Source organism: Tasmannia lanceolata, unplaced genomic scaffold (genome assembly GCF_043159265.1).
Source record: "Tasmannia lanceolata isolate RefF3 unplaced genomic scaffold, GAP_Taslan_0.1 ptg000025l, whole genome shotgun sequence".
Lineage (NCBI taxonomy): Eukaryota > Viridiplantae > Streptophyta > Magnoliopsida > Canellales > Winteraceae > Tasmannia > Tasmannia lanceolata.
The window spans coordinates 11,035,550-11,059,635 of NW_027518702.1; the positions used below are offsets into that span (position 1 = coordinate 11,035,550).

Sequence of the window (24,086 nt, forward strand, 5' to 3'; positions counted from 1 at the left end):
GGCGCCCTTGAAAAAATCAACTTCAAGGGCAACCCTATTGGTTAATTTCTGCAAAGGAAAAAAGTGGATGGCGCCTAAAAAAGTGGAAACTGTGATGACTTTTACGGAAATCAACTAATAATGGCTCCCTTGAAGCTGATTTTTGCAAGGGCACACTTCATTCTATCATTCCTCTCACGAGGTGCATGTCAGACCAGCCGCGAAATGCCGTTTGCGATGGATGCTAGCAATTCTTATATTACTATCCTAAATTAAATGTCCCTAAAAATAAAACTAAACTGTGATTGTTGAAGGCAGTACTTCCATGTGCAATCAAACAATGGAAAAACGTAGGATATTGCAAAAGGGCCTCAGTTTTAAAGCATGTTTGGCAGCCATGCATTTTTATTTTTATTTTGCTGAAATATCATCATAACCTATGGTGAGGGAGGATGGGAGTGAGATAGACGGAAGGAGTGAGGAGAGGGTAAGAAAAGCCTGAAAAACAAGGAAACAGAAATCTCTACCCAAAATATGACTGATTTTTCTCTGTTTTTTAAGCCACTTCTCACCATCTACTCATCCGTGCCCTCTCGATTCTCTCCTCCTCCCATCGGCCTTACCCTTCTCTTATCACTTGCCAAACTAATTTATCATGGACAAAAAAAAAAATCATGGTTGCCAAACTTGGCCTTAGGCGAAATAAATTTTAAGAAAAGCATTATAGGGCCAACCCTCTCCATTTTTAGACCCACAAAATAGATGGATGAGTTCGTAACTGAACAAGTCATATGTCTCAGAAGGCCTTTTCTCTACTCCATGGAGCAGCTCCTTCAAGAAACCACATCAGTCAAGAACCACCAAGGTCGTAGCACCCCCAAAGCCAGAGGTGCAGACCGAGTCTCCAACAGATTGCAACACTTGAACCAGACACCATAGAGAAATGGAGTTGAGTCTGAACACACCTGAGGATCATTCCTCTCAGTGAATACATTGTAAAGATGGCAATAGTTCCTTAAACACTACAACCAATAACTCTCTTCTGAACCTTGAACCCAAGTATCTGTAACAAATCAGTAGCAACAAATGGTTTTATGGTTTACATGAAAACATAGTGCAAGTTGCAAATGGGAACCATTCATCACCAGCATTGAATAATTATCAAACTAAGTGGCAGAGCATACACCGAATGCTTGGTAGGATTCACCATACACTACATCATGGTACATTTCCTCGAAGGAGGACTGGCCTCCGACCCAGCGCTGTAGACTGAAATTAACCATGCATTTGTGACACTGAGGATTCTCCAAGCCCACACATGCACATGCACATGCACACGCACACGCACACCGGCACGTGCGCGGAGCGCACAAACAATTTATAAATAAATAGGAGCGTCAGATGTTCTAGCAATGGCGGCAGGCAAAGCACACATAATCACAATAAATAAATAGTTTTTTTTTAATGAGGATCATTTTATTAGAAAAGTAAAGGGGAGAACCTCGCGACTGAGATAGTCAATAGAGGAAAGAAATGGCAGAAAAGAAAATAAAGAAGACTACAATAAGAAACTAAGGACCTCAAGGGGGGAGGGAAGTCAAAATTCTAAGGACCTCAAGGGGGGAGGGAAGTCAAAATTCTCTGAAGACGTCCACCAACTCCTGCTCTCACTAACCTATCCACTTCAATGTTGGCCGATCTCTTGACATGCTGGAAGCAAACTTGGAGATCCACTGCTCGGTCGTGGATCTCATCAATCATGCACAGGAATACCAATTACAATACCTATCAGCCAAAGAGGAATCATTCAAGTAGTATCGGCCATTTACCCCTTCGAATATGTACTTGAATTCATTCGAAACTTGAGAAAAACTCAGATTGGAGAAGATTATGGTCCTTGGATTCCCTTTATTGGAACTATGTTCCTATTTATTGTTTAAATCTCCAAGGACGAGGGTAACTCCCGTCCATCCGCAGGATGCCATTAAGCAAATCTTCCCCACTATCAGCCTGCCCAAGTCTCTGTTCTCAATAATCTTGATGGCCTATAAGACCGCCCTTAATTCTGCTCCATTAGAATCACAAGACTAGATGGCATGATAGCTCTTCTAAAAAAAATTAAAAGCTCCCTTTTGTACTATGAACTGGCACAAGAAATTAGGATTGAGTGGCAGATGGCATTAAAATTTCACATAAGATAATTATTAAGTCCTCCCAATTCCTTTCAAGCTATTGCCTTATGTTTTCCACATTTATATTACATGCTTGTGGTGATTAGTAAAGAGCATCATTTTTAGCATCATAGTAAGATAGAGTCAATAGCATACCAAAATTCATGAAAATTTGAAAGATTATATCAAATTCTCACTAAAAGAAATAAGAAAGCTCACATTCATTTTCTTTTTCTTGAATTGCATTCATTAAACAATAAACCATAAATCACAAGTTCGCAAAACAACAACCCCTGCCACAAGAAAAACAAAACACAATAAACAGTGGGGAATCTCATAAATCTTTGCCCATCTACACACAACCCCTGACACAAGAAAAACAAACCAAAAAGAGAGAAAAAAATACCCTCCTAAATCTCCCACTCTTATGTTAAATAGAAAACAACACCAAGATCTATTACTCCAAAACACCACCCAAAAGATAGAAAAAGCCACGCAAAGACAACCCTCCAAGAGTCTAGTAAAACATTATATATATATATATATATAGAGAGAGAGAGTACTAATAGATTGAGAGGTAGAAACTGAAAACATACTAATAATACCATCTCATCTTCTTTCAATCTTTCATCTCTCTCTCTCTGTTACTCCTTTTTTTATTCTGGTTTCTCAACCCCACCATTGGTGTACTGCAACACCCTGGTCCCTAAGTTTCCCATAGAGTGCCAAGCATTCCCAATATGCCCTCTTGCCCTTGCTGGTTTTCTTCCCTTTCTGCCCTTGGTGATTACATTCCAAGAAGAGCTCATCCACCAGGCAAATCGCCTTGCTCTTCACCATTTCCTCCACAACTTCAGCCTCCGCCTGCATCACAACATACTCCTCCTCCTTCACATTCCTCCTCATCCACTCAGACATACCCAGAGCTCCTCCTTCAACCACCGTCTCCACCTTATAAATGTTGAAATCCTGATTCCTCATCGGATAATGCCGCTCGAACCAGTCTTCGTGCTTCCTCTCGCCGGCGTCAATGAAAACCCGTCTTGGGTAACCTGTTGAAGTATAAATGATTTTATTACACCAACTCTAACAGCTTAAGCTTTTGGAGTAATTGGTTGTTTCACATGGTATCAGGGCTATTGCTTAACGGCAGGTCATGGGTTCTAAACCCAACGACTAAATATTAAAAACCCACGTGTATGGCCAACCCCAAAAGGGAGGGGTCACAGGTGACGGGGAGTGTTGAAGTATAAATGATTAGATAACACCAACTCTAATAACTTAAGCTTCTAGAGTAATTGGTTGTTTCACATATAAGAGCTACTGCCTCAAGGCAGGTCATGGATTCTAAACCCAACAAGTCATTGATATTAAAAATTCATGTGTCTGGCCAACCCAAAAGAGGGTCCGCATGTATGGCCAACCAAAAAAAAGAAAGGCCACACATGAAGGGTTGTGTTGAAGTATAAATGATTAAATAACACCAACAGCTTAAGCTTTGAATAATTAGTTGTTTCAAATGGTATCAAAGCTATTGCCTCACGACATGTGTCCTAAACCCAACAACTCCTTGATATTAAAAATCAACGTGTATGGGCAACCCAAAAGGGAGGCCACATGCATGCCCCCCCCCAAAAAAAAAAAAAAAAACAGAAAGGGCCACATGTGAGGGGGAGTGTGTTACAATCCTGAGTGGGGGGCTATCTAGGTATGAGACTAGGTGGGACCCAGCCTGGTATGGGATAGGTTTAATGGGCGTAGCCTAACACGTTCGAACAACTCTGGAGCCTTTGGCGTATTGGTTAGGTACCTAACATTTGGTATCAATGACGCCACCACATCCCGTGTTCGAGTCACGGAAGGGGTGACCTGCAGAAAGGACTACTTGGAAAGGTAACGGACTACCTGGAAAGGGGTACCTGTTAAAAAGCTAGGGTGAAAGCCACCAAAGTGAAGTTGCCACAATGTGGGCCGCCACGGAAGGAGTGACATGTGGAAAGGGCTACCTAGAAAAAAGGCAAGTGAAAGCCATCACAAAGTGGGCCGCCGAGGATGGCAGAAGCAGAAACATGGTGGAATGTTACAGTCCTGAGAGGGGGCCTGCCTATGTATGGGACTAGGTGGGACTAGCTTGGTGTGGGACAGGTTTAAAGTGCCTATCCAGGGGCGGAACCAGGAATATTCACTTGGGGGGGGGGGGGGGGGGGGGGGGGGCTCCATGCTATATGTGGCTCCGCCCCTGGGCCTAGCCTAACGCATTCCAACAGCTCTCAAGCTTTTGGCGTTTTAGTTAGGTATCTAACAAAGTGTTGAAGCATAAATGATTAAATAACGACCAAGTCTAACATCTTAAGGCCCTATTCATTTAAGATTATGCAAACCGATTTTGATTCCAAAACCAATTATTTGACTCAAATTTAAACGTAAATTTGAGTCCAATAATTGGTTTTGGACTCAAAATCAGTTGGCATAATCTTAAACAAACAAGGCCTAAGCTTATGGAGTAATTGATTGTATCACATAACCTTCCAAAGAGTCTCCCATCAAGTCGGGAAGGAACTTGGTCCTCTTCAAGTGGAAATCCAACTCCATTGATGAAACTTTACTATGTGGCTCCAAAAGAACATCTTCAAGCCCTTTCAATGCCTCCTTCTTTACATCATCATACCCACTAAATGCACTTCTCCAGCGCTTCACCGGAGCTCTGCCACTGGAAATTTTCCTCAAACCCAGAAAGGTGGAATCAAATCGACGAATGTAGGCAATTTTAAAATTGACGGGAAGTCGGAACGAGTCATCTGAGTTCACACCGAGTCGAACCACAACGATTCCACCGATTTTAAGTATACGATCGATAAACTCCCTAGCCTGGAACCCATCCACGCAAGCAAAATCAAATGTTTCATCAGGAATCGAACTTTGCAAGACGGAATGAGATTCCAAAACCAGATCCATCTCATTCCCTCCCAACAAGATCTGAAACCCTAGCCTCGTCACATCCTCACCATCGATAAAGATAGATCTATCCCCAGACTTAATCAGACCGTTGATTTCCAAATCCCGGAATAGCATTGGGAAGAAAAACAGATCGCTGAATTGATAAGGATCATCCGACCCGGAATAATTCGAACAGAGCCAAGGGAGTGCCATTATCAAAATGGCTAGAAGCAATGATCGCGCAATTACCCTCAAAATAAGGCCATCGGGTAGATTAATCACAAGATGATTATCAAAACCCTCGATGTGTTTGTTTTTATCTCTCAAACCCACATTCATTTTTTTTTTTAGGGTTTTGAACTGAATCAAAAAGAATCAATCAAGCAATAAAAAGAAGATTACCGAGAGATTGAAAAAGAGAGATTTTTTAGCGAGTGCAAAATCTGGAAGCGGTGTGATTTCCACCCACGAGGGCCACACGTGTGGTTAGGGTTTTTAACGTGAGAAGGATTAATTGCTTCATCCTCTGAGCCTCCATTTTTTTTCTTCTTTACATGTTTTTCTTCATTCGATTTCAGGGAGGAAAAAGAGGGGAAGAAGGAGAAGAAGGGAGGAAATAGGGTTTTTAGTAAAGAGGAGAGTGAGACGGGGGTGGTTTTTTAATAAAGGGGGGGTTGGGTAAAAGAATGCCAGGCTGGATTTTGGTGATTTCTCCGTTTTAACGGTTTTACCGTTTGTTTTTTAAAGGGTAGAGTGGATTAGTTCTGGATTTTGGTGGTAGGGTGGATTTACTAGAAATGGGGGCAGTGATGATATTGAAAATGAGAATTTATACGTGCATACACGCGCAGCCAAAAAAAAAAAAAAAAACAGTTGGCCCGCCTTATTTGGGTAATCCAAACCATTCATTTGTTTGCCCTCGGATGTAGATGGATTGTCCCCAGAAAATCTTATCCGTAGGTTTGGATCACTGAAACAAGGTGGGACCTACTGTTTTTTGGGCACCATGTAAGTTCTTTTGATTGTGATAGCCGATGAGAAGTTGATATTTCCACCACTTTTAGAAAAGACAAACAAAGGGGGTGGAAATGGGATAGAAATATCATTTCCTTTTCATAGACAGAATACAAAAGCTCTCTGTCTCAAAATAGATCTTAGAAAAGCTTTTGATTGCATCAGACATAATTCTCTGCTCTCTTTCATGAAAAAATTGGGCTTCAACACCCTCTGGTGTGAATGGATAAACCAGTGCATCCAAAGTCCTTCTTTTTCCATTCTCGTTAATGGTTCCCCGACCGGATTTTTCAAATCCTCAAATGGTCTGAGACAGGGAGACCCTCTTTCCCCTCTTTTATTTTGTATCTGTATGGAAATCTTCTCCTGCATCCTCCGAGAAGCTGCAATCCAGGGGAAATTAGCCTCCCCATTTAAAACCAACTCCTCCCAAATTAACCATGTATTTTTTGCAGATGATATTCTTATTTTTTCAGAACCAAGTGAAGCTGCTGCTAGAGGCATTCAGGAGTGCATCCGCCATTTCAATCTCTGCTCTGGGCTAGAGATAAATGCAAACAAAAGCGAGTTGTTCCTCTCTGTTAGTGCATCTCACATGAGGCCTGCAATTTTGAGAATCCTGCAATTCCAGGAAGGATCATTGCCAATCAAATATCTGGGCCTCCCCCTAACCTCCACCAGATTATCCATTACTGATTGTCTCCCTCTCATTGGAAAAATAGAGCGCCGAATCGCTTCTTGGTCGAACAAAATGCTTTCCAAAGCTGGCAGATTAGAGCTCACTAGAACTGTTCTGAATTCATTTCAGCTGTACTGGTCCTCCTCCTTCCGTCTCCCCGCTGGAGCTCTGAATAAAATTGATCAGATCCTTAGAAACTTCATCTGGTCAGGAGACCCCCAGAAAAGATCCTTTCACCCCATATCGTGGGATACTGTTTGTACTCCAAAACAAGAAGGAGGTCTGGGTCTTCGCAAATTAAAGGACATAAACCGGGCCTGTCAGATAAAGCTCCTATGGAACATTATAAATGACAGGAAATCTTTATGGTCCGAGTGGTTCAAGGCAAAATACTTGAGAAATAAGAATTTCTGGACTTCAAAAATGCCTTCCAACCCTTCCTGGGGAGCCCGCTGCATTTTTCACGCAAGAGAAGAAGCAAAGCCTCACATCTGCAGAATTGTTGCCGATGGTAAAGGGATTGATTTTTGGAAAGAACCTTGGCACCCCGATGGCTTACTGAGCAATCTCTATCCCGAAGGCAGTACCCTCAATTCCGTCCCTCTAAATTCATCTTTAGAGAGGCTGCTCCTGGGAGATTCTTGGGACCAATACCCTGAAAGCACTATGCAAACCATTCAGAATATCCTGTCCCAAGCTTTGATCATTCCTGAGGGCAAAAACCAGGTGATTTGGAAGCCCTCTCCTGATGGAGAATTTACTCTCAAAAGCTCCTGGAATTCCATTCGTACCCATAGCCAAAAAATTCCTTGGTTCTCATCTGTTTGGTTCAGCGGCCATGTCCCAAAGTTCAGTTTTGTTACCTGGCAAGCCCTCCATCAAAGACTAAGCACAAGAGATCGGCTTATCTTCCTTGGAACCAGCAGAGACACTCGGTGCCCCCTCTGTCACTCTGAAAGGGAAACTACTGATCACCTCTTCTTCAACTGTTCTTTCTCATCCTGGGTGTGGAGAACTATCCTACGGCATTTCTCCTACCGTCGTGCTCCTCATAGTCAGCTTAAAAATGAAGAATTGTGGATTCGAGAAACCTTTAAAGGGAAATCTCGAATGTCAATTGCCATCAGAATTGCGTTTGGGGCCACCATTTATCACATATGGAAAGAGAGGAACAGAAGAATCTTTGAAAACCAGAGCATCCACAAGCAAAATATCCTCTCGGAAATCCTTTCCTCTATAAAACTGAAAATCCTTTATCTGCGCCTTGAAGACCCCCCTAATGCAAGATCGATTAAATTTGCAGAGCTATTTGGATTTCCAATATTTACTAGATCTCCTCCTGTCCGCACATGTTCCTGGAAACCTCCTGATGGAGACATTCTCAAACTGAATACGGACGCTTCCTTAGCTGAAGATAAAGCCTCCATCGGAGGCAAAACGAATTGGAGATTGAATCCATATCGAAAGGAATCAAGTTGGCAATCAGCAAAGGAACGGATCGGCTATGGATCGAATCGGATTCTTTGCAGGCAGTGAGCATCATCAAAGGGGTGCTTAAATACCCATGGCGGCAAATTGCAAAAGTTCACCAGACCCTCCGAGACCTCAACTCCCTGAACTACTGGCATATCTCTCATATCTGGAGGGAAGCCAATGGCGCTGCGGATTTCCTCTCTAAGACATCTTGCCCAATTAAGGGAGAATGTATCTCTGTTTTGGATCTCCCTCGGGAGCTGCTTCGTATTGTGGCTTCTGATTCTTCGGGAGTCCCCTATGTAAGGATGTAACCTTCTTTTTTATTAATAAATCCGGTGGGGGTCTTGCCTAACCCCAGCTTACCCATCAAAAAAAAAAAAACTATAAGTTGAATGGAAAAAAGTGCAAATGCGCTGCCAGAAGGGTTAAAGGACACGTCCTTATTTTTTCTATGGCTTGCTATGGACGGGCTATGGATAGAGGTGCAACTCGAGTCATGTTGGGTCGGGTTGGGTCCACCGCAACCCGACCTTGACTCGACCCAAGTCCAACCCGCCCAACCCCACCGAACCCGGTTTTTTAAGCTTATAAAAAAAGAAATAGGGAAATGATTTTGGCGCTCCAATGTTCTGATAAACATGCGCTCACATGTTTGTCGCGTAGTGTTTATAGGGTTTTTGAGAACCGCAATATTCCTCTGACAGCGCTTTAAATACTACACGACAGATATGGGAGCGCATGTTTATCAAAACATTGGAGCGCCAAAATCATTTCCCTAAAGAAAAATTCATAAAAAATGTCATGTTTCGCTCGGGTCGGGTTGCCCCTCAACCCGACCCGACTTTTTTTTCGGGTTGAACCCGACCCAAGTTGCACCCCTAGTTATGGAGCAAAATCTAGTGAGGAATGATTCGGAGAGGCAAATATTCAAACACTCTAAAAATATTAGGGGAAATAGAAGATAATAAAGTACAAGAGTTTTTTCTATTTACAACACATATTTGCAATGTATATATCCCATTTATTTATTTAAATAAGACAATGAAAAAAAACACACGGGAGGATAGTCAAGGCCTCAAGGCATGTTCGGCAAGGTTTCTCATTCTAGCTTGAATAATTATGTCACGCCCGACCCCACTGTGTAGATATTGTCCGGTTCTGGGTCATCTACCTTCTCCGGTTTTGTTTTCTAGCAGCAGTAACCGTGCCCGACCCACTCCGCGGGGCCCGCTCCCTGGAGATGCTGAAAACGCGTCTACTTAGGAAGAGGAGAAATCCACATATATAGCCCAGTAACTTTTCTTCCATTTCCAATGTGGGATCTTTCAAATTAGATGGAAACAGATTAATGAGGAAGAACAGTGGTTGCCTTACACGCCCTTACCGGGCATAAAAATTCAGAAACTTGTAGGTATTTTGAGCTCATCTCTCCAAATTTGTAATTCCAAGCAAGCTAAAAGGGCCAGATTTTTGGAGAGGAGCGTAGTCTCTCTCCAAGCAATTATGTCCTGCCACCTCATTGAAAGTACACAGCCTAATTTAAAAGTGCTTGAGACTAGCTTCAACTGGTGAAGGCTTTGTTCTCCAAACTTAGAGGATAGGAGGTTCAATCCCAACTTACCTACCAAACAAAAAACACAGCCAACTTGATGAGTTGGGTCATTAAACAAGTGGTCCTCACTTGTACTTTTGCCTGCTGATATTATCTTTTCGGGTCGGAAATTGACAAAATGTGTCTTGTAATCGGATCAGAATGTTCATTTTTTGGGCCAAACCGGTTATTGAATCTGGCCCATTGACACACCTACCAATAATTCGGATAATGCCATCAACATCTGGCAGGTGTGCCAAGTGTACGGTCCGATTGAGACAACACTACTACCATTAATTGCACATCCACAACAATTTTTAGGGAATTCCTAGCGTCCATAGCAAAAGGCATTTCGCGGCTGGTCTGTCGCATGTCAGACCACCCACCTCATGAATGGAGACAAAAGCACAAGGTGGGTGGTCTGACATGCGACAGACCAGCCGCGAAACGCCTTTTGAGATGGACCCTAGCAAATCCCCAATTTTTATAATATTTATTCTCAAAATGCCCCCATTCATTTGTATGAAATTTGAAATTTTCAAATACCGGATGACACCAACTATGGCTGTGGTTGGATCAAATATAATATGCACCATTCATGCACCCCATTTTTTATTTTTTACTTGGAACGGCCCCGTCTAGTGTATTTATGACTTCTCTTTGACACTAGAGTGGGCTGTCCGGAGTAAACTCTAGTTTGAATGGAGATATTTTCCCTGTTTTTCAGCCACCTCTCCTTTCTCATGTCCTCTCAATTCTCTCTTCTCCAAACCTCATTGCCACTCTCCCACCACTGGATAAACTAAGTTCTTTATTTTTGTTGTTTTATTAGGATAAACTGAAATTACATGCAATTTTCTCTAACACAGAATGTGTAATAATCATCCAAAGGTTGATGATTATCCAAAAAAATGATGAGTGTTTACCCCAAACCTTGTAGAGGGTTTATGCTTCCCAAGTTGGGTGGAGTTCCACTGGCATTATTTATGAAAAACATGACCTCTAGTTTGATTTTTCCTCAAAACAATTGTTCACTTCTTGATTTCTTCCCCTTCTATTTTATGGCTTTGCATAGAAAACCAAAATTTTTTTGGGTAGTTGCACATATGACCATATTGAAGAAGCTTTTTTTCCCCTCCTTTTTTTTTTTTTTCCTGTTTTTGCACCCCAGATTTAGGGCTGGCAATTAACCCGCGAAAATGGGGATCTGACCTACGCCGACCTGCACGGGACGGGGATGGGGACAGCTCTGGACCCGCCCTGTAATCCTCATCTTTTAGCTTACATAAATATCCCTATAAGTGGCTGTCTTTCCATAAATTGTTATATTTTAGTTTAGAAATTTGGATTCTTATTTGATAAGCGTTTAAATAGATTAAAAAAAGTAAATTTTTTATTATAGAAAGGCATGGATGGGGCAGGGAATCCCCCCCACACAAACGCAATGGCGGGGCGGGGATGGGGATTAAATTTCCCTCGCAGAAACGGGGAATTTTTCTTGAGGCGAGGACGGGAATTTTTCCTCGCGAGAACGGGGGTGGAGCGGGGACAGGGATGAGGAATGCAACATCCGGCCCCACCCCGTTGCCACCCCTACCCAGATTCCTAGAATTTAAACTGGATGCATTTTTTGTACTCTGGTTCCTGAACACTGTTGTCACATGTTCTTTGGTGTATGAAGGATTTCGAGGCCAACTTATATCCTTTCCAAGAGTTCTTTATACTCTTTTTCCTGTTGATAAATGGTTTGAAATATAATTATGTCAGAATTTGTAACATGTTCAGAGGATAATTACTCTGGTCCTTAATCATTATTGCACGGTTGCACCATCACTTGAGGATCATTCCTCTCATTGAATACATTGTTTAGATGATAATATCATTCCTCTCATTGAATACATTGTTTAGATGATAATACTTCCTTAAAAGACTACAACCAACATTCTTCTGACCCTTGAAACCAAAGATCTGTAACAAATCAGTTTTGGAAACAAATGCTTTTCTGGCTAATATAAAAACATATTGCAAGTTGCAACTAAGCCCCAATTACCACCACCATTGGATCATGCTACATTTCCTCTTTTTTTGCACTGGGGGTAAAATGTTGGGATGACAAGAGAGATCCTGCATCGGACCCAGCACCGCGGACTGAATCCAATCCAGAGTCTAGACATTTTTTATAATCCAGAACCCAAACCTGGAAACTATGGTTGCAAGAGCAGCTCCATACCTGGTGAAGAACAATCATGGGCTATGTCCATTTTGAGTCTAGACTCTGTTGTTGTTAGCACCCTCGTGTTTCCTTGATTCGGTTTTCATTTGTTTCGCCTCTTCTTTCTCAGGAATTGAATTGCACATTTCAATTGGTTGTTCTTCGGCAATATAGTCCTGCTTGCTTTCTCTTAGCCTCCCAGACTTCACAATTGCAAGAATCAGGTCAAGTTGCTTTTGCTGCTGTTCCTATAAAACACTCACCACAAAGAAACACCAGTCGAAACCATCAGCGCCTCAAAAACTTCAAAGTCAGAAAGATGACAATATTGATAACACCAATTTCTCAGCATCCCACAGCTACAGATATGTAGAACATTTGACAAAAAGCAGGCATAGCTTATACTTGCTGAAATTAGCACGACCCGGATATATATGTTCTGAAATATATCCATCATTCTACTCGCCGGCTTTGTATAATTTCCCCATATGTTGTTTAATGGTTCCACTTCAAACCCCTTCACAAGGAGTAGTTACTTTTCTGAACTCAGCCTTAAAGAGGTGAAATTGACCATGCATTTGTGACACTGGTGTAAATGCCAATGCAAATCCCTTGTAAAAGTTGTTCCAACCAACTTCTGAAGAGATGCAATGTCACAGGCTCATAATAAATCCTAAAATAAACCATAATAGGGAAGGCGTAAAAGATTTGGAAAGTCTGGCATACACACACAAAATAAATAAATAAATAATAAGAGCATCAAAAGTTCTGGCAGTGGCAGCAAATGTTAAAATTTAATGTACCATAAAAAAATAAAGTTTCTTGTAAATTTTGGATTATTTCATGGTGTTTCTTTCATCGTGTTAGACTTTGAGATGATTCACAGGCCATGGTATCAGTTGTTACTGCACCATAATTGCCGGAGCGACAAAGGAGCATGTTTTGCTCATATAGGAGTCCAATGGATCTGACCATGCACGATTTTGGAGTCCAAACGAAGGAGTTATGGTCTGTCAAAGATCTCGAAAACCCCCAAAACCCGGATTTCGGACGTACCATAGGATTTAGGGTTTAGCATGATAGCTTTTCTACGAAAGAAAAATAAAAAATTCTCTTTTCTTCTTTGAAGTGACACAAGAAATTAGGGCAACAGAAGCACATACTGCAATTTTAAAATGGTAGCTTTTTGTTGGGTCATCATTTAGTGCTAATTGGTGTGATGCAATCGAGTACCCAGTTGACGCGGACAAGTACTTAGTTGATGCAGCCATAACTCGGTAGAGTCAAAGGAGTTTTGATTGACTTTGTAGGGCAAAATGCGGACTCCAATAAGAATGCGGCCAAGGTAAAAGGGAGTCGATTCGAGCAAGTCGGCGATGACGCAAGAGAGTTTTGAATCTATGCAATAACTCAAAAAATCGACTAACAAGATGCTCCGGATGTTGTTGATACCTTTGTGATCAACCGATAAATCCTTAGCATAATCAGGGAAATCAGCATAACCTCCAAACCATCGACTAGGACCCACTAGTCGGAAGATATTTATCTAGGTGCCCACGGCCCACTATCTAATTGGCCATCACCAGAAATGGAAGTTGCTTAGGTTCCATTATGATTGAAAATTTCCAGCTCTACCCCTTACCGAGCAGAGCACCGAGGGATCAAACCTTTCATTTTTCTGAAGGATAGCAGTAAACCTCCATCTCTGCATCAATTACAACCTATAGCTGCCAACTATGAAGAGAAGGCTCAGATTCAAGTTGGACCAACTGTCAATCTTTACTGCTTCGACAAAGCAGAACTGTAGCAAGGCTGAAGGGAAGAACATTGAAGCCATGGGAGCCCATAGAGGGCTCCACGATGCAGTCATAAATAGCAAACATTATCCTCCTCCATCTTGAAAACCAACAAAAATGAGTCGCAAGAACACAACCAGCTCCGTTTGAGAGAGATTTGGTTTGGCACGAATGTGTTACAAGGAAAAAGAAGATTGATCCCCTATCAGAATGGTTGTTTAAAATTGAACTACGTGGCAAAGGTAATCATAATCATGGGTGAGTGAGGAAGAAATAAAATTATTACGGAAGAAAGACATGACATCATTTTATGCCATATTTTTTTCTTGAATGATAGATTATTTTATTAAGGAGAGAATTATCTCCTAGTAACCCATTCATAAAGTATTGAATGAGGTTAGTTGGATAGGAAAAGGAGAAGTCTCAATTTCTAATTGGTGGATTTTCATATAGACTTTCATGTTGGAATACAATGGCATACAGTATATTTGCAAATCCCCTCAACAGCCAAGCAGGGAGGAGTACATTATAGAACACTCTAGAAGCAGATTGTATAATTTATTTATTTTTTTGGAATGGTAGCAGATTGTATAAGTTTACCAACCAAAGAAAACTGGCAAAGGATCAAATGCCCTGTATGCATGAAAAAGCAACCTCTCACAGTGAACTTTGGAGTCTCATAATACAATGGGGCTACCTTGTAAAACAACCAGTTACTCCAAAAGCTTAAGCTGTTGGAGAAGGCGTTATTTAATCTTTTAGACTTTAACACTCCCCTTCACGTGTGGCCCCTCTTTCTCTCTTTCTAGGGTTGGCCTACATGTAGCACATGTGGCCCCTCTTTTGGGTCTGGCAATTGCATGTGGATTCTCGCTATCAAGGAGATTTGAACTCAGGAACTTTGGCTCTGATACCATGTGAAACAACCAGTTACTCCAAAAGCTTAAGCTGTTGGAGAAGGCATTATTGAATCTTTTAGACTTTAACATACCTATTCGGGAAATAATATTTAGGCTGCCCATATCCAATGTAGCTACCTATTTGGTAAATACAGACTCCTTATGACGTTAGACCTTACCCGTTTCACTTGTCTATCTTTTGAAATGCCTATCCCAGTCAATATATCTTATGCTTGCCTCAAGAAAATGAGGAAAAGAATTTTCGATGGGTGACTCTCAAAATGTAGGGAAAAGACGTAAGAATGTAGTGAGAAGAATTATGGAAAGAACCAATGACTAGTTTAGCATATTCATCCTGAGGTCAAAGAAACCAAATTAACATGTAGATATGATGACTAATTGCTCCTCAGTTTTCATTAATATCCTCTCATTCTACCTTGCAGATTCATGGCATTACTCAGACATGGTAAGGGTACATCAAGAACATAGACGAATTTGGTTTCTGACAAAATTATATAAAAATAGGTGTCGAAAAGGGCTGACAATATTTTTGATATCCATGAAGCATTACACACTTACATGTGTCAGGTTTAATGTTGTTGCTCTCTCCCAATGATTGTAGTTGTGCGAAACTTTGTTGCTTCATTAATAGTTCTCAAAATCAAGCAGGGAATTCAAATAATGAAATCACAAGTTTAACTTATCCTAATGATATGAGATTGGTCAAAATTTAATAGCTTCCGTGTGAGTTCGATCGCATAGTTACTGAAACCAAAAGCTTTAAATACTCAACAGTTGTATGATCAAAGGGTCTAGTCAAAACGACTAGCGGAACAGAGATTGACTCTCTACTATAATTTCCTACATTTACAACAGCCATCTGAGCGAATGGCCTTCATGACAACCTTCACAGCAGTGGCACATTATCACAAATAACAGCTAAATTGATCTCTTAAAACAGTGCAAAACTAATTATGTGAAGATTCACGCCATTCTTCATATAAATGCTGTTGAGCACTAATGATGTGGAGGACTGTCTTGCTAAGGGAAGTGTCAATAGGACTTAGTCATGGCTTTAAAATTCCACCGAAACCAACAAGAAATGACCGAAATGGTTCCGTTTCAATCCCCAATAAAATGCAACCAAAATCGAAATGGATACTGAAATGAAATTTGGTATATGAATTATGTATAAAAAAAATTATATTAAGCACATGTGAAATGTGGTATGTGCTTAAGACAGCACATGTCACTAGGTGTTTGATTTTTTTTATTTTTTTTATTTTTTAAACTTATCTGATCGTGTTTTAGTGTGTATTTGTGTTTATTCTAGCAATTCCTGAAGTTTCATTTTAAAGTCCGTAATTGAAGTTTCATTTCAAAGTCCATAATTTGCATATGTTTACGTAAGTTTCCGTGATTTTATAAGATTTCCACCAAGCAGTAATGTTTGTGAGTTTTGTTATTCTTTGTTGTTTAATTTTTGTGAGTTTTGTTTTTCTTTGTTGTTTCTTTTTTTGTAGTGGGGTTATCTTTTCCCCTCCTTTTCTGTTTTCTTTCATCTTTTTTTTCTTTTTTTTTTAGTGGGGTTATCTTTCATCTGTTTTCTTTCATCTTTCGATAATGGTTTTCATTGTTATGGCTCAAATAAAAGGGATATGTCACACATACCATATGGCTAAGTAATTGGAAGTCTCAACTCTCAACTCTAACGTAGGACATGAAATTCATCAAGGCAACCCTAGTAAATGTTGTTAAATGACGAGCAGGATTCAAGCAACCAAAAGTACAACAATAGAATGTTGCTTGTAGATTATGTATCTCCAGAATATGATACATATCCTCGTATGGTATCACCGTTATCAAGCAAACAAGATCAGCAACTAAGATAAAAGTAAGTCCATCTCAAGCTGAGTTTCTTTGTTGTTTCCTACATTGTGTTTATTTGAAGCATATGTATATGTGGTTGTATACATTTTCATTTTAGAATGGACCTTACTATTACAGACATGTGCAACAATTCATGTCATTAAGTGTTTTACATTGTTAAACTATTACGGATGGTTGTTTTCCTCTTGATTACACGATGGTTTCTAAGGCCCTGTTTGTTTTGGACTTAGAGAGCTGATTACATCAATTTGAGTCCAATAATCAGCTTTGGACTCACAATCTGTTCTCAAAATCCAAAACAATCGGGACCTAAGAGTGTATTTAAGCTTGTTCCAGCACTTTCTAAAGTTTCAACTTAGATTTTCATCATTTGCACCTTTTTTTCCGTTTCTATTTCCTTTTTCAGCAAGTTCATCTTTTCATTACTTTTTTATCTTTTCTTCCTTTGGTAGTTTATTTTTTGTCATGTTTATTACTGCTATTTCTTTTTTTTATGTTTCTGTCCCCCTCCCAATCTCCCATATCGATTTCTAATGGCTGAGTTGCATAATCTTTGTTTTCATAAACTTCGTGATATAGAAGAATTTCCACCAAAATCTATGACCGAAACCGACATGTTTCCATATCGATAGCAAACGACGCGCATTTAGAAACCAACGTTTAAAAACTTGGCAATATAGCATCACAATTCCTATAATAGAGGAATAATGAATCATTATGGTCCGACCATAATCCTTTTGAGTGCCAAACACATCTCTAGCCATCAAAATAAATATGATTGTACCCTTGCCATCTCTGGTTTCTCAAGGATTTGCTCTTTTTTTTGGGTAGGTAAGCTGGGATTTAACCCCCGACCTCTAGGTCAAAGAACAAAGCTCTGACCATTGAGCTAGAGGCTCAATCTCTTTCTCAAGGATTTGTTCTCGGTACAAAACAGCTAATAAGTAATAGGAAATAATAATGATGCAACTGATTAAGCTCAAAAATATGTAGAGATATTCAAATAAAGAGGAATAAAAAAGTGGCACTAATTGGAGTATTGGACATCATTCAAAAAACAATGGCACTAATTGGTAAGGATCATTTGGCTTCAATGCCCATGACAAAGATTCTGTTTTAGATGTTACGTTAAGTGAAGTATCTTCCAAGAATGTAAATTAGTAAGGGACCCTGCTTAGGAAACTAAGCACGCAAGCCTCACCTGCATCGCTAACAAGACCTTTTGGATTTCACCGAGCTCCTTTTCAAGAATGTCTTCTTGCATTGCTAGTGCTCGAGTGGCCTCAGAATTTTTCTGAGCCAATGCTGCAGTCTGCAAACATAAACATAAAAATAGCATGGATGATAAATGAGACCTCTAGTATAATTAACTTCAACACCACCTGGTATTGGCAGAGAATGTTATACACATTCATTTTCAGGGAATTTTTACCTTATATAGGAACATATGAGTAACAGTTCCATATAAAGCCGAATATATCATGGAAGCAGCCGGTGAAACGATGAAAAAGCATTGATGTGAATGCTAGTGCTTCTGGAAATAGTATTAATATGAACACACTGACAAATCTCATTTTCTGGTTTTTCTTAGTTTTATCAGGAAAATAATATGAAATATTAAAATAGTTCCAAAGATAGGAAAAATTTGAAGTTGGGAAATAAAGGAACACAAGTATATTGTGATCTCTCTCTCTCTCTCTCTCTCTCTCTCTCTCTCTCTCTCTCTCTCTCTCTCTCTCTCTCAATGCTCTCTCTCTCTCTCTCTCTCTCTCTCTCTCTCTCTCTCTCTCTCTCTCTCTCTCTCTCTCTCTCTCAATGATAATCATTCAATCCTTCCAATAGAAAAAGATAACAGGACTAACTGCCTATCTCCTACAAGAATTCAACCAGCATTCAAACACAGATGCAAGTACCAACACATACCTAAATAACCCTAGAAATAATCAAAAGGAAATTCTTAATTGGGACAAATAGCCTTACCTCGGTAATGGGCCCTTTCAATGCCCTCCTTGTAACCCTAAACCGGATCCCCAATTTCTCAAGCTGCCTCGACAACACCCTTATAATCGTCACTGAGCTTCGAAGATCCTCCTCCAACTTCTCAATTCTCCCAATTAGATTAAAACTCTCACTACCCGACTGGAAAGAATACCTCCAAATCCTCTGCCACTGCCTTCTACGAATAAAAACACCGATCGCAATGGCACCCACCAACAGAACAAACTGCCACGCAAAAACCCTATTCACCAAAGACGCTTGAAATGACTTCTGAGAGATTGACAATGTCAAATTCAAAGCGCACCCAATTGATAATACAACAGATGGGGCAATACACAACACTTCGAGGATTGAAAGGAATGTATCCAAGTTAAGACTCCCGAGCCCCTCTCTTTGTACACGCTCATCAATAACTTCACCTAGAAAACAATTATTCCACTTCTTTCAACAGAAAACAAAGAAGGAAAACTGAAGGCAAACTATATTAGGAAATAGAAACCCTAAATTGGCAACAAATTAAGAAATGTATCTAAAGTGGCAATGGACTAGGGAATGTATCCTATGTAATTGGGTTTAATACATTTCCTAGGACATCATTTCATCCACAGACAGATGGACAATCAGTAAGGACAATTCAAACATTAGAAGACATGGTCCGAGCTGGTGTGATAGATTTGAAAGGAAATTGGGATGACCATCTATCATTAGTAGAATTTGTTTATAACAATAGTTACTAATCTAGTATAGGGATGACTATGATACATTTCCTATGTAATTAGAAAATGTAATAAACCCAATTACATAGGATACATTTCGGTCCTGTTCGTTTGAGATTATCCCAACCGATTGTCAGCACCAAACCTATTATTGGGCTCATTGAATACTAGTTTTGAAAACACTAGTGGAAACATCTTGTTTTCTGTCATCTTAATAGACAAAACTAGTTTCATATTTTTCTTATCATAAAGTTTAATTTTGAACCCAATAATAGGTTTGGTGCTGTTGCCAATTTAAATACATATCCTAGTTTATTGCCAATTTAGGGTTTCTATTTCCTAATAAATTAAATTAGGGTTTTGTTCAGCTGAATTTTTTACCTGATTCAAAGACTCCCACTCGCCATCGAGAATCAAATTTCCTCTTTGAAGAGCTGCTCCGTACAATTTCTAAAACCCCCGTGTTTGCACCAACCCGGAGGGAAACAGAGAAATTGAGTAAGGGGAATTTCGGTCGAGCCCTAAAAATGTAGAACGAATTAACAAAACGATAATGGGAATTCGTGAACAGGTTCTCGGCAGCAATTGTCATCGTTATGGTTGAGTTTTTCCCCTTTTTTGGAGCAGAAATTTAGGGTCTGTGTAACCCTAAAACGAGAAGTTTTGGTTTTTTTGTCTTTATGGGTGATGGTATGGCGTGTGGTAGTGAGAGATGGAGTTGCAGAGAGATCCAGATAATCCTGAGGTTTTATCGGCGATTTGGCCAATGGATAAGCGCACTAGGCCACCCGCGCACGTTAGATAATGGTAGTACTGTGAACGGTAATTGGATGGGCAGCACCGCAGGACTATCTGGGGAACGACTCGGGTAGGGGTGCAACTTGGGTCGGGTCGGGTCGGGTAAAACCCGACCCGCATCCACCTGACCCAAAAATAGCATGGGTCGGGTTTAGAAATCATGGGTCTTTAGTAGGGTTGGGTTTAAAGAGAAAAAACCCGAAACCCGACCCGACTTATGTTGGTGTATATGACATTTTTAATTATCTCTTGAATAACATAGCAAATTATTTTTCAATACACTGATATAATTGTTTTCATTGAGTTGATGGTTTTTGTGATGTGGAAATATAATTTCCTACTTAAAGTTACACACTTGATTACATAAATGTAGGGATTTTTGGTGTGAAGATTTTTTTTTTTTCTACAACCCGTCAACATGGAAAAACCTGACCCGACCCGACCCAAGATATTTCTCAGGTAGGGTAGGGTTCTTCAAAACCCAACCTGCCCGACCCGAGTTGCACCCTTAGACTCGAGTCGGGTTCAACCCGGAAAAAAAAGGTCAGGTTCGGTTGGCTATCCTTTGGGTCGTCGGATTGGACTCCGGTTCGGGTTGAATTTTCCCAGCTCGGGTTGAGGGCTTGGGCAACCCGACCCGAGTGAACGTTTTTTATCATTTTTTTTAGTAAGCTTAAAAACTCAGGTTAGGTCAGGTTGGTTTGGGTTGGGTTGAACTAGGTCAGGTTGGTTTGGGTTGGGTTGAACTAGGTCAGGTCGGGTTCTGGTTGGAAAAATGGGTTCCTCGGGTCGGGTCGAGTAAATGGTTCCTCCTCAGCCCGACCCAACCCACCATCTGGCATTGAGGGAAATGATATGAGCCCAATTACATGATAAAGGGCTAGGATAAAAAGATCAACGATTTGGAACATCGACCATGTGGACCCACCTGAACTAGTTTCATTTGGTCTAAGTAATCCCAATTGTTGATAATGAAATGGAAAACCAACGGAAGAGAATATCCAAAGTTCCAAGCTAGATCCATGAGAGAGAAGATTTTATATGTTGTGTGTGGGTGAAAGTCCAGTGTTTTTTCAAAAAGTATAATGGGTACACTTCATACTTCATAGCATGATCCAAACCGTTCATTTGTTGGCCTTCCACAATGTAAATAGGTTGTGTCTCCAGTAAATCATCTTCATAGGATGAAAAGTACAGCAGGTCCACTTCATAGGATGATCCAAACCGTTCATTTGTTGGCCCACCACAACGTAAACAGGCTGTATCCTGTAAATCATCTTCACAGGATGATCCTAACCTCCATGTATACAGGCTTCTATAATATGGTGTCCACGTGAAGTCCTGTATTTTTTGTATTTTTTAAGAAGTAAAGTGGGCCCACTTCATAGGTTGATCCAAAACCATTCATTTGTGGGCCTACAATGTAAATATGTTGTACACTGTAAATCATCTCCACAGGATGATCCTAACCTCTGATCTATAGAGGCACTGCATATTTACGGCGTAGAGGCTGTACCCCAAAAATACGCTGTACCGTATTATAGAAATCTCTATAGATCGGAAGGTTAGGACCATCCTATGAAGATGATTTACGGCTACAACCTATTTACGTTGTGGGCCAACAAATGAACGGTTTGGATCAACCTATGAAGTGTGCCCTACTAGAAGAGAGCGGGCGGGGCCGCGGGGTGGAGGCAAAACAAAAAAACAACTGAGGGGGTAGGTGAGGGTTTTTTTTTTTCTGGGAATGATAAATTCGGCCCCTTTTCTTCCTCAGGCCAGCCCCTGTAGTGTAAAAGGAGAATCATAAATACATGTGGGGAAGATGAAAAGGGGGCGAATATAACACTTTCCTGTTTTAAGGTTTCTTTCAAAAACCTGTTGAAAACGAGTGCTCCCTTTTGTCGTGTCTGTGTTAGTTGGACTTTGACGGCTACAAAACCTGCAGAAGCCACATCAAAAGGCTATAACTAACGCCAAGCCTCGGCTTTGTTAGGCTCAGCTCAAGTCTTATCAACTCTTTAATACAAAAGGTACTACCTTGTTCTGATATTGCCACTCTTTTACGTTTCAATGAGTGATGCTTTTTCGAAAGGGACTTGATAACCCCACTGCCTCTACTGATACCCTACCCGGCTACCCCCTTAATTTTGGACCGTTTAATTAGCTGTTAAAATCTTGGGGTTTTTTTTTGTACAAAAGACCATCTATTATTTGATAGATTCTTAAAAAACCATCTCTCATTTTTTAAATTCTCAAAGTACTTAGGGGCCGTTCGGATAAGCGAATTTTAGAATCTTTCATTTCCTCCGAATAGTAGATGGGAGACGAGGGAAGAAGAAGACCAACTGTCCGTTTTCTGTTTTCTCACCCTTCTTTCGATTAGCAAGAGAGCAGGAAATCATCCAATGTTTCTAAGTTTTAGAAATCTAAGGATTTGGGAGAGATTTCTAAAACTTTTTTAAAATCCAAGATTCTAAAAAGAAGTGAAGCAGTCGGTCTCCTTCTTCTATGGTCTCCTAACTACAATTTTGAGGAAATCTAAGATTCTAAAATCCGCATATTCAACGGCTCCTTAGTAAAATTTGCCGAGTTAGTTTTTTATGAAAATGTGACAGTAGTAGACTTTGACTAACATGGTATTTCTTTGGAAAATAAAGATGAAAGGAAAACACTTCCGAAGGGGATTTCTGTGCAAAATAAAGACGAAAGTGGTATTGACGGACGATTTGCTCAATTCCTCGTCGGTCAATTCCTCGACTTTTTTTTTTGCATTCCGAGGGGGGGCACCCACTCAATTCCTTGTCTTTCGCACATGTGTCACAACATGAGATTTATCTTTATCTTCCAAATGATATCTATATCTTCCAAATGAAATCATGTTTTGCTAGCAGCCCTCTTGATGAAAATACCCCAATTTTAAGGGAATTGCTAGAATCCATCACAAAAGGCATTTTGCGACTGGTCTGTCACACGTCAGACCAGTGTTGGTTCCATTCATGAGGTGGCTGGTCTGACGTGCGACAGACTAGCCGCAAAATGCCTTTTGCGATGGACCCTAGCAAATCCCCAATTTTAAACTTTTAAATCTAGTCAGTTAACAAGTCTCACCTTATTAGTATAAAATCCCATTAATTAGCTAACAAAGTAACTATCTCTCTCTCTCTTTCTCTCTCACAATTAGACCCATTTCTATCTTTAAAAAATAATTAGAGACCCATGTGGGTGTCATCATGCTAGCCAACAAACAATTAGAGACCCACTTGATTATATGATCATAAACCCTTGACCTATTACACATATTGTGAGACCCAATGTTGATGGTTAGGATTCAATCTTGTGATGGCTATCAACACATTCAACACTCTTCCCAAAGGTCACAAATTTGCAAGCCCAATAATAAAGACCAGTTCGTTTTGGATTTTGAGTCCAAAACTGATTATTGAACTAAAAATTAATTATTGAATCCACTTATAAGGCTCGTTCCTTTTGGATTTTGAGTCCAATAATCCAAAACGTGCATCACGTTCCAAAACTGATTATTGAACTAAGCGTGCATCACGTTTCCACATGTCTCTTACCATGTAAAGCACCACCGACCACATAATTCCATCAGTGTTTGAATTTGTCTCCTCTAACTTTATTTTCCATCTCTTACTAGAGGGCAAAAATCAGCTTGTGGGTAGCAAATTTTAGGAGTGGCAATATCATTTTTACCAACAAAAAAGGGCAATATCATTCAGCTAATCAGCTTTGAGCCGAGCCCTAAAATGTTCATGGTTAGGTAAGACCCTGAGTAGGTAGAAAAGAACCCCTTTTTTTTATATCTCCACCCTTCCTTACCCCCTTCCCACTCTCCCAGTCTCCACCTTTTCCCAACTACCACCTTTCTCCCACCAAACCCTTTAATTTCATCACATTATAAATCTC

General features: G+C 40.3%; 2 protein-coding genes across 3 annotated transcripts; both read right to left on the reverse strand.

The window, feature by feature from the left end:
- Positions 1-2,356: 2,356 nt before the first annotated feature.
- LOC143857950 (uncharacterized) lies at positions 2,357-5,724 on the reverse strand. The gene is made up of 2 exons (XM_077368516.1): positions 4,676-5,724; positions 2,357-3,202 (listed from the first exon to the last, which is right to left on the reverse strand). Exons 1-2 carry the CDS (start codon positions 5,424-5,426, stop codon positions 2,820-2,822), a joined length of 1,134 nt encoding a protein of 377 aa, XP_077224631.1. The 5' UTR covers positions 5,427-5,724; the 3' UTR covers positions 2,357-2,819.
- A 5,957-nt stretch (positions 5,725-11,681) lies between these two features.
- On the reverse strand, positions 11,682-20,246 carry LOC143857701 (uncharacterized). Of its 2 annotated transcripts, none has more exons than XM_077368144.1 (4): positions 19,740-20,232; positions 18,625-19,061; positions 17,846-17,956; positions 11,682-12,307 (listed from the first exon to the last, which is right to left on the reverse strand). In XM_077368144.1, exons 1-4 carry the CDS (start codon positions 19,948-19,950, stop codon positions 12,116-12,118), a joined length of 951 nt encoding a protein of 316 aa, XP_077224259.1. In that variant the 5' UTR covers positions 19,951-20,232; the 3' UTR covers positions 11,682-12,115. The 2 variants fall into 2 exon arrangements, with proteins under 2 accessions (XP_077224259.1, XP_077224260.1); XM_077368145.1 differs by lacking the exon at positions 11,682-12,307 and adding an exon at positions 12,337-12,732 and having other exon boundaries at positions 19,740-20,246.
- Between the last annotated feature and the right edge of the window lie 3,840 nt (positions 20,247-24,086).